The sequence below is a fragment of the Mizuhopecten yessoensis genome, unplaced genomic scaffold, assembly GCF_002113885.1.
Source record: "Mizuhopecten yessoensis strain PY_sf001 unplaced genomic scaffold, ASM211388v2 scaffold6683, whole genome shotgun sequence".
NCBI classification, from domain to species: domain Eukaryota; kingdom Metazoa; phylum Mollusca; class Bivalvia; order Pectinida; family Pectinidae; genus Mizuhopecten; species Mizuhopecten yessoensis.
In genome coordinates, this window is record NW_018406672.1 from 851,125 (window position 1) to 867,717 (window position 16,593).

At 36.4% G+C, this 16,593-nt stretch overlaps 1 protein-coding gene across 6 annotated transcripts in view; it reads right to left on the reverse strand.

The window, feature by feature from the left end:
* LOC110452430 (rho GTPase-activating protein 7-like) overlaps positions 1 to 16,593 on the reverse strand; it is a 215,867-nt gene that overhangs the window by 13,459 nt on the left and 185,815 nt on the right. For all 6 annotated transcript variants that reach the window (XM_021500950.1, XM_021500951.1, XM_021500954.1 and 3 more), the window contains 3 exons: positions 14,846 to 14,927; positions 6,124 to 6,187; positions 565 to 1,720 (listed from right to left, as the gene is read on the reverse strand). In XM_021500950.1, coding sequence (XP_021356625.1) covers positions 565 to 1,720; positions 6,124 to 6,187; positions 14,846 to 14,927 — 1,302 coding nt within the window. The remainder of the gene's footprint in view (positions 1 to 564; positions 1,721 to 6,123; positions 6,188 to 14,845; positions 14,928 to 16,593) is intronic.

Sequence of the window (16,593 nt, forward strand, 5' to 3'; positions counted from 1 at the left end):
GTATGGGCAATTGTTAGGACCATTATAGTACATGTATTTAATCAACAATTTCAACTGTACCTTTTTTCAATTTTATTGCTTATATAATAATTTAGGGAGGGACACACCAACATTTCAAACAAGGATTTGAATATCTACGAAAAAAATAAAAAATGGTAGCCATGCACTGGTTGAGCTCACGTTTATAAATAGGTCAGTTTTTGTCTCATATTAATTGCCTAAAAATGAAAAGAGAAAAAAAAAGAAAACAAAAAAGGGTATTCTACTCATAAAATCATATAAATCAATTGGAAAGTAATATAAACATTATATATCTACACAAACTGAAAAATACACAGTTAACTGAAGTGTGGAAAACTAAAATAGCAAAACAAATATTCATTGTATTCCTCGGAAAACATTCAATACCTTATACTATTATAAACCAAACGCAACATATTCTTTCCGGAATTGCAAATATTAATTTAGAAAATAAAAAATCTGGAGGAAAAGAATTACATTATCTCATACTTCTTGCTAAAGAGAGTTTGTCTAGACAAAAGGACATTTTTCAGAGATACATACCAGCATCCTCTCCATAGATAGCTTTGTTTAAGCCATTAATATCTTGAAACAGCCGATGGAGAATTAAATCAAGTTCCTTCTGTGTCGACTGCAGGTCTTCCTCTTCCTTCACGTTGTCGTAGTAACTGGTCCGATGTCCGGCCAGTCTTGGGTCAGCTGACCCCCGTCGTCGGACCAATGGCGTACAAGAGTCTGAACTACTTAACTTATCACTATCCAAATTACAACTTCCTGCCCGGTGTTTTACACCGTGTCCACTGTAACTAGTGCTCAACTCTTTTGGAAATCGTCCTGGTCGACTGGGCGGTAACTCGTAATTATTACCTTCAGTTAAATTATTTTCACTGTGATTTCTCCGCACAGAGAAATGTTTTCTGGGCGAACTCCCAAGCAAAGGTTCATCACTGTCTGTACTCGACGTCGAAAATGACGATGTCGTCTGCAAGACACTTTCAATATCTGACAGTTCCTGCAGCGACATTGACCCTGATGGGGATTTGGCAGTAACATTTGGCACCTTGTAATTTGTTGTTTCGTCTGACCATGGTTCTGGAGATGTTGGAGTTACATCTCCTGAATAAACTATTGCCGTGTCCCGATCCAATCCACTCTCCGGGGAATTTGGTCCATTTTCCGAAGAAGGACTCAAGTCTTTACAATTCAAATGCCTTATTTTTTCCTGCATGTTTGCACTATCCATGATAACAGGTTCACTAATTTCTACAGCGGAGCCATTTTTATTTCCGATGCGTTTTGTTTTCCGATTATTTTTCAAGCTCTCCACTCGCTTGAGGAAGTTTTTAGCTCCTTTGATTCTTTCACTGGCCGCTCGTCTCAAACTCGGACTCGTCACCGATGTCGACATACTGTCCTTGTTATTGTTGATTGGCGTCGAGGTCTTTACACCGAAATAATCGTCATTGGTCTGACCCTTGTTGTGGTGAACTTTGGTGTCCAGAACTGGACTGTTGTCAGTTTCACTATTACTGTTCTGGTCAGTCAGCAGACTGTCGTTACTAGAGCTGGATTTTACCAGCGTGTTCTGGTCTTCGGAGGTCGGGCTGTTAAAGTCCTTCCTGGACCAACGTCGAATGTTGTATTGGTACTTCCATTTGTCACTCAAGGCACATTGGTCCTCGTCGTCAGAATCTTCACCCTGAAATCATAAAAAAAATATAATTAAAACCTCTAATAACTTTAAATGCTTATTTCTTATTCATTTAAAATTCTCAATTTTTCCCCCCCATTATACCGACAGATTTTCTGGAAATGAAAAAAATTGGAACAAATATTTTCAAACATACACAAAACCTCCACCTTCTGCTGACAGAATCTGTAGTGTAAACTTTTTGTACAAATTATTTTGTTCATAAGACAATTTGATGATTCACGTTTACACAAAAAAAGGACCTTTAATCCTTCAAATTAAATTTACAAGCCATTTGCTCAGTCAGTTTAGACCTTGTGTAAACTGTACACGCTTCTGAAGATATTGGCAGGGGTCTCCTACGGAAGGTCAGCTTTATTTCCCAACAGGGGAGCACCTCGTACCTATCTAATAGTCTTTGCATTTCCTGTGGTATTAGCTGGTATCTTGTCTTGTGAAAACCCGAAGACTGTACATCTTATGTGTAAACAATAACATTAATTAACTTTACACGGAGATCTGGCGATACCTGAGAAGACCGGGGTAATATCCAATGAAAAGGTCTTATATAGTTTTTACAGGTGTCACTTCACATCAAGATACGCTGAACACAGGTCAAGAGGATTTTTTTTATTTTGTAAATGATTTTATCTGTCGCCCTCCTGGTCTACTAGCCTGCAAAGCTCCAGAAGGGGGAGAAAAACAGTAGGTGTTTGATTGAGGATGAAAAAAACTGATAAGGACTGCTGCTATAGCGGATGTTTCCCCGTAATGAGTGGCAGATAAGTCACCTCCCACATCCACAGCCTCACAACCACTGTAGCCGTTGGAAGAAAAACATAACTGTTTCCACTATCTGTGGTTCTCAATTGTGGTCCTGCTATCCTTCAACTACCTAATCACAGTTGTGGTTGACCTGCTGGGTAACCGGGGTTTACCACAATATTTCACCAATATGATAACCTCCGTTCATAATGGCCAAAACGATCATTCATCACTCAGCAAGTCTCTATCCTACTCTGGCAGGACATGTCTGTGACTATACAGACAGAAATCCATTAATAAGGCTAAATACATTCACATCCACACCGACAATACATAGCCGATACTGTAGCTGACCTTTATATAGTTTGTCAATATTAGACGAACCACATCGCCACTGTTTTGAGAAATGTCACTATTCTCCAAATAACTTTGTAAAAATTGTGTAAATAATATCGGAACAATGGTGTGGATATAATTTTAAATATATATCGCTTAGTTACTATACTAGTTCTAGGATCACTAATGAAATATTCAAACAACTCGCTGATTATTCACACATTATCATTTGAAACGTTTTAATGGCATATGTATCTCCATAAGCTACAAACGAAATTATCGGAAAACATCCACACAGATTGGGAAGCAAGATGAATAACACATAATCCAGATTGCCATGGAAACTGCTGCAGAATATGCACGAACAAGACGGATGACATATCTCACCTCCACACGACAATGACGCTGCAGATCAAATTCAACATCTGTTGGTCCATAGATATACTGAATCCTTTACTCGACATCCGAGTCAAATAAACCACAGCATGTCCAACACATAAACAACCCACATATGAATGTTTAGGTCACAGAGCCAGTTGATACTTTTCCAAAGGTACAATCACCACTAGGATACAGTACCACGACTCGATACAGTACCACGATTCATCACAATATTGATCCTCCTTTACATCTGGGTGCGCTAATCCTTCAAAGCGATTCAGCCAGATTAGATCTTGAATAAGCCAGTCGTTCACCTTAAGGCAACATCTATATCACACTAACTAATATTCTACTCATCTTTTGTAGCAATCGCTCCGAACCCTGAACAGTTACCCCCGCTGTAATTCTGTGGACAGTTTTTCGCTTCTGTTACAAAGGTAATCGTAATGGGGCGGACCTGAGATTTCAGAGACCTTCAATCTAGGACGGTCAGCGCCCGTAGAGAATATCATGTTATTTATGCCTATACTACCGAGGTAAACATGAAATTCAATAATGTGACGGAGCAAGCCTAATACAACATTCATATTAAATGTAAATCTAATTCCGTGACAATCATAGACTGTAGTGGAAACGGCTATATAGCATTCTGCAGGTAATGTTATACAGTGGGGACATTACGTTTCCAGTTATACAGTCTGGGCGCTACATTTTCCCTGTTACACAGGATGAATACCTCGACTCTGTGTATGTAAACAGTGACAAATAAACTTTGCTGTGGATATTTTCCCCCAGGTAACTAGAAGATATAACTAGCCTAAAAGTAAACAAGTGCGTCACCTTAGAAGGCATCCGTAGTATTTAAAGGTCCGTAAAAATGTGTAATAGCAATTGGAAGAGTCTGAAACCCTGACGAATAGTAAAAACGGGCAATAATGTTCTGTAGTTCAGGACAGGGCCCTTCAAATATGTAGCATACTAAATGTGTAAATAATTCACAAATACCTGGACTACAATTTTCTTTCTACAATACATCTATCAAAGACAATAAATTGTGGCTCGACAAAATGTAATGTGTAGTATTTATGCAATTCACTTGTAACACTATATCAAAATACAACAATAATAATTTAGTTTGCACAGAAACTTTGGAGTATTGTAATTTATTCCTATGATCATTTTTTATCATCATTATGAGTCTTATTTAAAGTTTGTTGACCAACAGGGTGGGCTTATTAATGAACAAGGACCTATCGGAGGTGAACTGTATTAATAGGTATACTGACATGCATTGTAAGAATTATGTCAACCCCCATCAAAGGTCAAAAGGTATAGAATTAATTATTGTAACGTATGGAAAATCTTTTCCACATTTCACACCTGACAAACTCTTACAGTGCCCTGACCTTCCTGACAAGTTTGGAAGAGTTTCAGATCCACCTGACATTTCACTTTCCATATCTAATGAGGCCCTTCACCATTTACCACTTTGCCATAACAATGGTCCTTCTGATACCTGTCAAACTTAACCTGCCAGCTGAAGTCATATCAAAGATTTCCACCTGAAAGATTCTCAGGATGAGTTGACACACAAACCACACATCATGAATATCCAACCCTACAATGATATGGTCAGTGTCTGTATATTGACAACTGTAATGAACGCAGAATTTTCTTACTAGCCCGAGTTTCCTCCGGCCGTGAAACACCTGGAGACTTAGACATTTTGACATATAGATGTCTGGTGTGGAGCCAGGGGAAACTTGTGCTTCTTTCTTACCTGCAGACACAGATATAGAATAAGATGAACCATCGCTTCAACTTTAAAAACAATCCTTTTGATTGATGTCCATTTTCACGTATCATGTATGTAAGTTTAACAGTCTTCCGACAAGATATATATGAATTCACTTGTGATATCAAAGGTCGTAGACATCCATTAATAATATCACTTTCCTCTCGACATGTTCCGATCAGAAGACTTTTGTAATTCGTTCTTGGGAGGTGAGTGACTTATATCTCACAGCAGTATCTCTTCCTCTCTCTCCGCCCACACTTCAAATCACAATTAGTTTTATGTAAAAGTCCACTGCCCGAAATTTTAAACCACCACTGTCAAAAATTATAAGCAATCTGAAATTTGAATGTTCTATATGGATATCTAATCAGCCAACAAAACAAACTGTAATATTTCAGATAGCGTCCTACATTTGTGTACAGTGAACCAGAGGGGATGTCTTTGTGGTCTGAGATCTGTACCGTCGTCGAACAATCAGGGTTCATCAGAGGCTTGGAAATGCCAGGTCAGTAACTCCTCCCCTGACTTTTCGGTCATTTCAACCGTGACTTAATTTGTTGGTGTCACACCTTTCCTTATGACAACTGCCTGTTTGCACGCGTGCCGAGTTAGCCAATAAAATGCTCCATTCATACCCTGTTCTCAGTAGTAAACAAATAACCCATGGCCACAGACTGGAATGTGGGGGGAGGATTTGCTCTTTTCAAATAATTTTCAGTTCAACAGAAATACATGTCCAGTTTTTCTTCTGTAAAGGGCTACCAAGGTCAAACAGAACTAGATACAAATGACAGACATTCACATTTGTTCATTGTTACTGACCCATGACCGTGGTAAACTAAATTGTAAACCCCCATTCATTCCTTACTATCTTTGTATTTTGTGAATGAAAATGTTCCTGAATGGATTTAGAGAACATAAACATTACAATGAATCCCTCCAATTGGTCAGGACATTATACTACTGTTCTCCCTTACCCCTTAGACAGATACTGCAATCATTAAACTATCTATTACAGAGACCCGAACCAATTTATCACAGTTCTAGAAAGTTCAATTGGTGTGGTCATGCAAAGTACCGATTTCGTGAAACCTAAGCTGGGTAGGTTGGCAGTGATTATGTATATACTTACCCCTTTTTTAGTACTTGGGGTGCTCACTCGCATTATTGCACACTTGTTCAGGGTATTCAGCCTCCTGCAAAGATATACAAAAAAATAGAAGTATTAGTACAAGTGATATTCATACAAACAACACATATAATACAGACAAACCTTATTATGACCAAGACAGGGGTGCCTGTAACAGGATATCATGATAACTGGGATATATTCACCATATCCTGTGTAAAAATACCTTAATGTACACTTTGAAATGACCAAAGGAATGTCAACTCCAATGTAAACCAGCTATAGGTATCGGAGGAATCAGCGTTTGTAGTATTGCGGTGGTGTTTCATTGTCTGGTGGTGGTGGTGTGGATAGCACATGACGGGTTCAATTCCTGGAGGTAAGACACCCCTACATGTATGTGCTATATCATACAATCTAACAAGGGAGACTAATATAAGTTGGTAAAAGTTGATATATAAATTTAATTGATGGAAATGAAGCTATAAAAACAGAAAATGTCAACCTTTTAATTTTCATCTTTAATGGATGTAAATTTGTCTATGTAACATATAATTCAACTAGAGTCCTGGGTTATTTTGAGCGTATCATCATTTTCATGAGCAAATCTAAATTATAATGGCCCATATGAAAAGTTAAATTTCTATTAATATTAACATGGACAACATAATGTTAATAACAGTTTAGTTTCTCCTTAGAATTTTTCATAAACCTACAGGAAATTAAAGGCTAAACATATTGCTTACCAATAATATCTTTCGGATGTTAAGAAATGCCTTTTATTTAAAAAGACCATGATAAAATCCATCGATTGAATTGTAAATTCCATGACTGAAACACATTCACTCAAACTGCTAGAAGCAACTTTAAACTGTTGGTCCAAGCACTGACACAACTCCAGTATAATGTACCAGGTGTAAGAGAATTCAGGAACAAATGTGAATTAAAAAGTAAAAATGACCTCTAACAGAGTCCATAGGGGGCTATCAAGGTCATTCCTGATGACACGTACATGTGTGTAATATATGAAATTCATTATAAATACAAATATTAATGAAAATTTATGCAATTTTGCACGCACAGTGCACCAAATTAACATATATATTGACATATTAATGTAAGTGTACCGAGTCATACCCTCAGTCACTGGTGCTCTGGTATATATACACAGATGTAAGGTTACAAGGTATACATATATATCATATGTCCCAAAAATCTTCAGACTTTTTACTTCTGGAGCTCATTTCTTCTTTATCAGACTTTGGTTATATACTTTCCAAATCAATTTCTGCAAATCCATTACCAGTATGTTGTGCAGGTTATCTATTAGTACTGACTGAGATGTCATCATCTTGCAGAGTATACAAAATGCAGGTCAACCCATAAAATTTGACCCATCAAATTGGAAAAATAACAACCTTGTGAATTTGTATGCTAAAGTATACAATTTCCTGGTCTTCTTCTTCTTCTTCCATAAAAAATATCAGATAAAAACCCCATTATATGCCCTTATTTTGAGTTATCAAAACCTTGTTCTGTGTCAGCGAGTTGAACCTAAATACAATCCTTAAATTGTATAATGTTAAACTGATCTTGGGTTTATAACCTTTGGACTCAAAACTTGAACTTAGCTAGGATACTGTATACATCTAAGATAAAATCCAGGATATTTTTACAAGCAATTACTCAAAATGTCAAGGCAGTCACTTTTAAATGGCAGGTAAATGTTCCAATTCATTTTTTCTAATAGCTTTAAAATGTCATCAAAACTTTTATACAGGTATCATTTATAAAGAAGTTAAAATCCCATTAAGTACTGGTACTGCACTAAGTATATTAATAGTCACTTTATCTAAAGTCAGTCAGCTGTTGAGTCATTGTATGAAATGTAAATTTTACGGTAATTAATCACACTTAATAAACTCACACGCCATTGTAAATAATGTAGGTTAACATTTCAATGAAAAAAATCTTAATGATATTGAACTTAATAATATAAAGTGATAATGTAATATTACAACTATTTGTTCTTTAAAATATTTTTTATTATTTTGATGTTTTCCTATCTTGAAATATAAAAGAAAATTGAAAGAAATGTTTAAAGAAGAATGTTGCAATAAATTAAAGTCTAGGCTACAAGAAATATTTTTTTTCTTTCTTCAAATTTGTAAGCTATATCTTGCGAAATATAACAGTGTGACTGTAAAAGACTTGTAAATTAAGTTAATGGTAGACATATATGTGACTCTAAAATAGTATCTGAAGCACAACTATTTTGAAAATTACATATGGCACTATATCAATGTTGTATATATATATATGTAGTAATTGTAATGTAATTTGATTAACAATAATCTGGAAAACCAAACCTTAGCAAGCTTCTAACTTACAGGTTGTTAACACAGGAAAACAGTAAATCCAGCATGTTGATATGTCGTTTCTCCATCTGTGTAAAAACTTGTGGTCCTAATATCCTTGTCTGGTATTATATTTGAGCTATTTATACAGAGTTGATACCTCTAGTCCACCAGCTGTTGAGTTTTAAACCCAAGCTAAATCTATATAGTGGTCGATGTTTCTATAACATGTCACAAATGTAATTTCTCCTGTTGGTCGTGCTGACATCCACAAGCTCCATCTGCCAATGTTATAATAAATCCCTCCTATAAGCTTGCGATTTCTAACATTCAAATGTCCAGACCCAGTTCCACCAGTCACATACTGGACACTGGTCACTCTAATTGACCATATAGATATACACCAGGCATCCTTTTTTACCTTAGCAATGTGAAAACAAAACCTGTCCATCATCCCACAATAGAGTGTGGGAAGGCATCATTAGGTCTATTGTTTGGGGTGTGATAGGGCTTTGTGTGACCCTGAAGGAGGTCAACCTAATCCTCACTGCCAGGTGAGATTAATGGATCCCTTTGACCCCTACACAAAGGCAGCAGAAACTGTACAGCTTTTACAGGTAAATGTGAAGTTTCACACTTTAGACTGGACAGTGGTCAAACAGGTAGGACCTACTAAATCTTTCAACCACTAGACAGGGGGTCAGAATTCACAGGTCATCAAAAGACATGTGTATGATGACCATCATGAAATCCAATATGTTTGTATACACTTACCTGATGGGAAAGTCTTAATGACCTCACACCTGTTGGACCACACTCATCAAAACTAACAAGCCCAACACATTCTGGTAAATCTTTGCTTTGATATCGATATATCAAATATGTCTATCACAATTGAAGATATACACCAAAGGAGTTAAATAAATAATGGCTTCAATTACTATCAAAACATCCTTTAAACTTATCTGTTACAGACAAATCTTCTTGCATTTAAAAACACAATGAGAAACCAAACCTATAAACAAGTCATAGAGTTTGTTTATCACAACCCAACAAATCACTATACCTACCAACTCAAAATTAAGGATAAATGTAGTTTTTAAAAATGTAAAAAAAATAAATAAAAAAATGTCTCTTTTATTATTATGAACATATGGAATAATTTCAGTTATAAATAAATAGTTCCGTTTATTCAATATATTTACAATTATACTAGTCTTTCAACCTATATGAAATCCCTTTGAAAACGAAGAATTTAATCAGTGTGTTCCTTACTAATATATTCCATCAAAATGACAGAAACTTCCAATAACATTTCTAAAATAGGTAAATATTTATAATGAAAATAGTGTTCTTTGATATGTAATAATAGAAATGTACAAGCTAGACCACCTATGGAGAGATACCTACCGTATACATGGTGATCTAGTCAAGCTTCACTTGGACAACGATACACGCGGTACAATCATCCGATCAACACATTAAGTAGGACAGTGTGACGGTGAGGTGAATCAGGGTAACAATAACAGAATCCCCCTAGTGTATGTGTATATGATATAGATACTCGTGATCAGTACTTCCTATTTCACGTTTCTGATTTCTCTCCTCTCCCCACAGTGTTTAAGAGACATGTAAACACATTACGGGGAATCACTAATAGCCATTACGCATTTAGGAAATTACAAAAAATCACACATAGCACTTAATAACACATAATTTACATACGTAGACATTATCCCCTATACATAATCAAGTATTGGTCCACTTTATCCAAAATCTATGACTGGTTTGCATAATGACGTAGCATTATTTCAAGTTTCCAAGCATACAGGAAATATTGTTCCTTCGTAAGGATTTGATTGATGTGTGGTATTTCACGTGTTTTATTTACAGTTTTGTGTAAATTCAATATGTATCGATTCCTTTTCTCTTCAAAGGTGGCATGACTCATTTCAGAGGGAAATAGTTGATGTTAACTATCAATCAACTGCCTAATGATTCATCATTATTAAAAGTTTAATTGATTCAAAATTCATTTCATTCACAATATTACACTTGTTATGTCTGTAATTCTTATAAATACTTAGAATTCCTGTGACAAAATGCCTAAATATACTTGACTAAATAAATTAAGGAAACAAATAAGAAATTAACACATTTTTTTTTAATCAATCTAGTCTCTTAAAAGTAGATGAGAATGCTTGATAATGCGACTGCTTCCATGACAACAGAGTTGTGGCACTTGTAGAAAATGTCAACCCCATTACTGGGTGTTAAATGAAACTACTGCCAGGGCCCCATATCAGATTGAGTTACCATGGTGATCCATCATCCACACAACACCGGATATTATTTATGGAAATGAAAGGAAATATTGGTGTTTATGCCAACCTGAGTCTGATAACCAGCCATTTTTACAGAACTGTTTGTAAATCATGAATAATCACATACAAGTACGTACATTTTCCACTAGATAACCCCCTTGTGGTAGAGCATTAACCCCTTTTGTACATACTGAAAACTGTGATGAACATCTACTTTATTAATGAAACATTGAACCTTTCAGCAGGTGACATCTTTCTTGGAGGAAAACTTCCGAAACATACCTGAATCTGCGAAGAGATAACCCGTCTATAAAGATTAACTTTCTACTGACACCTTTTGTTTTAACATAGATTAACTAACTACATGGACCACATGTCCACAAACCAACTGTCTACAGAGACCACATGTCCACAAACCAACTGTCTACAGTGACCACATGTTCAGAAACCAACTGTCTACAGTGACCACATGTCCACACACCAACTGTGACTACAGAGACCACATGTCCACAAACCAACTGTGACTACAGAGACCACATGTCCCCAAACCAACCATCTACAGTGACCACATGTCCACGCACAGACCAACCGTCTACATTGACCACATGTCCACAAACCAACCATTTACAGAGACCACATGTCCACAAACCAACCATCTACAGTGACCACATGTCCACGCACAAACCAACCGTCTACATTGACCACATGTCCACAAACCAACTGTCTACAGTGACCACATGTTCAGAAACCAACTGTCTACAGTGACCACATGTCCACAATCCAACCATTTACAGAGTCCACATGTCCACAAACCAACCGTCTACAGTGACCACATGTTCACAAACCAACTGTGACTACAGAGACCACATGTCCACAAACCAACCATCTACAGTGACCACATGTTCACAAACCAACTGTGACTACAGAGACCACATGTCCACAAACCAACTGTCTACAGTGACCACATGTCCACAAACCAACTGTGACTACAGAGACCACATGTCCACAAACCAACCGTCTACAGTGACCACATGTTCACAAACCAACTGTGACTACACAGACCACATGTCCACAAACCAACCATCTACAGTGACCACATGTCCACGCACAAACCAACCGTCTACAGTGACCACATGTCCACAAACCAACCATCTACAGAGACCACCTGTCCACAAACCGACTGTCTACAGAGACCACATGTCCACAAACCAACCGTCTACAGTGACCACCTGTCCACAAACAACTGTCTACAGAGACCTAGTGTCCACTAACCAACTGTCTACAGAGACCTAGTGTCCACAAACCAACTGTCTACAGAGACCACCTGTCCACAAACCAACTGTCTACAGAGACCTAGTGTCCACAAACCAACTGTCTACAGACACCTAGTGTCCACAAACAACTGTCTACTAAGACCATGCATCCACAGACCATCTGTCTACAGGGAACACATGTCCACAGATCACTTGTCTACAGAGACCATGTGTCCACAGATCACCTGTCTACAGAGACCATCTTATTCCTAGTACTACTTGTCCATCAAATGTGTACAAATCATTAACACCTTTGTACAGAAACCACTTTTCCAAAGAGACATTTACAGAGATCACCTGTATACACACAGACCACCCTTCCTCCCATCCCCTGTCTATAGTGATTGTCTCCCCTGGAAATAAAGTAGTCCCGAACGTTAGCTTTGTAACTGTGATAAGAGTGGTGAATTTTTCAGTGATAAAGTTATCTTGTCAGTAGGGGGAATATAGACAGGAAAAACAACTTACCTCACAGATAACATATTTTCCAATGAATAATTTCAATTTTTCAAAACATTATATATATATACTACTAATTACCACACCTTTAGATTCTACATATGAAAGGAAAAATTGTCAACAGGTGTGTTCCTAAAATGACCTTAACAAATAACGGTACTCTGATTTCTATCCTTATAAATAGCAGGCAGAGAAGTTCTTTACTGAGAATATATTATAATTGATGTTGGACTCCTAAATCAAATGAAAATTTCTTATCAAGTATACTGAGAATTTATCTCCAACATTCTTTCAAGTGTTGTATTTATTGTTAAATGTTTATACCTTTTTTTCGCAAGTTCACTATGAGTAATGATGTCAAGAACATTAGGAAGATTTTTGAGTTTCACCACAAATATGTCTGATCTGCCTGTAATGACCGAGTTATGTCATTGTGGTGCACAAACCACAGGAGGGGGAGGTATAACCCTGGCCACAAACCTTTTTTCACCCAGTGTCACTATTTTGAAGAATGATTTCAAATGTATACAAAACTTTATAACATACTCATACTACATAATGACTCAGTGTAATCTACCTTGAGCTAGGATTACCTATTTTACATGCACAGGTAAATCTGATTAGTTAACCCTTTCAACTCTAGGTAACTTTAATAGACTCGACCATACATTTAAATGGACGAGTCCATTATGGTCTACAGCGGTGGTTCAACTGTCCGTTTACATTTGTCAACAATGCACAGCACTGCAGCATACAAACATACAATGAACAAAAAAAACCTGCACTAGTTATATGATCCAGAAAACCATTTCATGCTCAATTAAACAAGAAAAATATACAATCTCATTGTTGAAAAAGAATGTTCTTTTTCAAGTCTGTTTGACTTTTCTTACAAACGTTGTAGGCAATCTGATTGAAGATAACATGATATTATCACAGCCAATCAGGGTATGTACCCAAACCACTCCTGTTGCTACAGTAAAAATTGATCTGAGGAACCATGTATAGGGGACATAATGTTGTCAAGCTGACAGTTGACACTCCCCTTAAGTAGGTGAATGGGGAGTTTAAAAGAAAAATAGCAAAACCAAAAAAAAGGCAAACGGCAAAGCTTAAAGAATTTGAAATCGATAATTGTCAAATATCTAGACATATAAACCCAGCCGATTCACAGAGCTGATTGGCATTCAAAACCTTGTCTAGATCTGCAATATTTTGCTTCTTTTTCAAAGTCTTTAATACAGTGTAACAGGAAATGGGAAAATGCATGGCCAGACCGGGACTTTCCTTACTCTAGACGGACGCTCTACCAATTGAGCTACCTGGTCGCTGATGATTGACCCAGTTTAATTAGTTCTGCTTCACCAGTATAGCAGGAAGTTCACATCAAAGTCCTTGTTAATTAAACGAGAGTATATATGATCGTTACATCAAGTAGGATGAGATGTTGTTTTACATTATCGTTTTAAATGGATCTTTATCATTTGATTATTTACTGCAAAATCTAACAGTCAATACACATAGATTTAGTCTCAAATGTTATTTGGAGAAACTTTAAAAGAAAGAGAATTTGTTATTAACAGCCATCATGTCTCGATTAAGCAGATTTTTATTTTAGAAGTTATCTTTATTGCAATCTAGATAGCATTTCTTTTTATTCAAATGCAGTCTATGAGAACAAACGTTCATTGACAACCCCTTAGTCACATTAAAAATGTTCTATAGATATTAAAGAGACTATTGTATAAGTAAATCTCATGTAAACAAAGCCTCCACGTTGACGAGTGTCACATCACCAAATATGGGCATTTGCTCAATTAAACACAATTTCCGGTAATATTCTCAAATGAAAAGCAGACGCATTAAGTTTGAGGCGTGTCTGAATTCAACTGATTTCCCTAATACAATGTTCTTCTATTTGAGAGAGATGAGTGTTGTTGTTTTTTGTATTCATACATATACAACTCTTTTAACTCATTCACCCCTGAAGGCACATTTGAAACCTTCCAATTCAAAGGTTGGAATAGTTCATTATGAAATTTCAGGGGTGAATGAGTTAATTTAGTGAAAAGGATTTTTAGAATATCCTTGGCATGTTTCTTCATTGCTTTATGAATAGTAAAAAGGTTTCCTTTTGAATATACTCCAAATATTGCTCTTATAAACCAACTAACCAGTTTAGTCAAAATTATGAGAGTAATACATTGTCACAATCCTTCACAATGTCAACCTCCCGTTCGGAAAGTGGAAGCAGATTAATTTCGTAACATACCTGACTAGAGGCTGTTGTGAGTCCTTCTCCAGGAAGTCATGTTCCTTCTCCACCGAAGCGATGTTCACAGGAAAATGACCATCTGCAAACAATCAAACAAGAACATATTATAATGTTTACTAATAGTAATTAATCACGAACACTTATTTTGAATTATAAAAAGTCTATCTTGACTTCTCAGTAAAGTGGCTGTATTTAAACGCGATTTACACATTTGAAAGTGACAAATTATCTAACCTTCTCTCAGGTAAATCATGGCAACCAATCAAAAGTTCCGTGTACTTTTACCATACATCAACATTGCAAACACAAACCATATGGACTTTGAATGAGCGCTCTCAATTCACAATGAGTTTTTTTTGCCAAAACTTTGGAATTCAAAGCATTAACTCCTCCCACACTTTATCAAGTTGTAAATATATAAATTTTATTCTGAAAAAGAAAACGCCTTTTCCTAATTAGAAAGGCAGACAACCTTTACCGACAAGACCTGCCAGCTTAATTCTCTGTTCATCCCATAGAGCTTTATGCATGTTCAAGCTGTGGGCATTTTGTACTGGGACGATACACCTCAATCCTCCCACAATATTATAAATGGGTTCCATCTCAGTAATCTTCTATGCTCATTCATTCAAAATATTTTATGAATCAAACTAAATGTTAAGACTGTTTACATTTCATGCTGTTGGTAATATTGTGAATCAATTTTCAATACAATTTTCGATTGTTTTTTTCCCCCTTAAAAATATATGTATAATTTATTAAATCCTTCAAAGTAAATGTTTACACATATAGTTAAAAGTATATATTATCCAAAGAACTTGTAATCGAATTCAGAGCTTCCAAATTGTAAGGATTGGTCATCTACGTCTACGTTACCAGCTCACGAGACTTACGAATTCTGAAAGAACCTGTGAGCTTCGTAAATTCCCAGTTCCCGAATATAAGAACTTGCAATCTTGTTCGGAATTCCTTATCATAACTAACTTGTGATCTCCTTCATAAGAATTTGCAAGCTTGTTCAAAGTTTTCCAATTTTAAGAACTTGCAAGCTTGTTCAGAGCTTCCGATCGTATACATTTGTGAGCTGGTTTGACAGTTCCGAATCATGAGATCTGTTGCACAGGTCTAAGAGTTCACCAATCTCAACTGAACTGATGAGCTAGTAGGGTGTTCACATATGTCCTCATACCTATACATAAGCCATTAAAGCTGAATATGTACCTAGGTATTAGTTGGTCTATATATAAATTGTTGTAGTGGTACTAGGGCTGTTGACATAACCTGGGTAGAGTGCTGGTTTATCCTAAAGTAAAGACAGTAATCCCTGGTCATTTTAGTGATGCCTCTCCCATCAACTCTGTCCACCTCACGGGAGTAACTCATTTCCCCCTGAAATTTCATAATGAACTATTCCCACCTTTGAGTTGGAAGAGTTCACATGTGTCTTTAGGGGTGAATGAGTTAAAAACAAGTAGATATTTAATTTAAATAAAATCCTCATCATTATTACCTAATACTTTCAATCCCTTTTATCAATTTTCTTTCCCTTCAACACAAGCCCATGAAGAAAGTGTTTACAATGATCTCGAAATTGGTTGCATATCTGAGGTATGTAGAAGCAGTGAAAGTATTTGCACCTTTGTTTGACAGGAGTGACTGCCTATATAACACCACAGAAGGGAAATTCTGATCCAGAGATTGAAAGACGCAAATAATTTGGAAATAGAAACCACCAAGCTTAACGT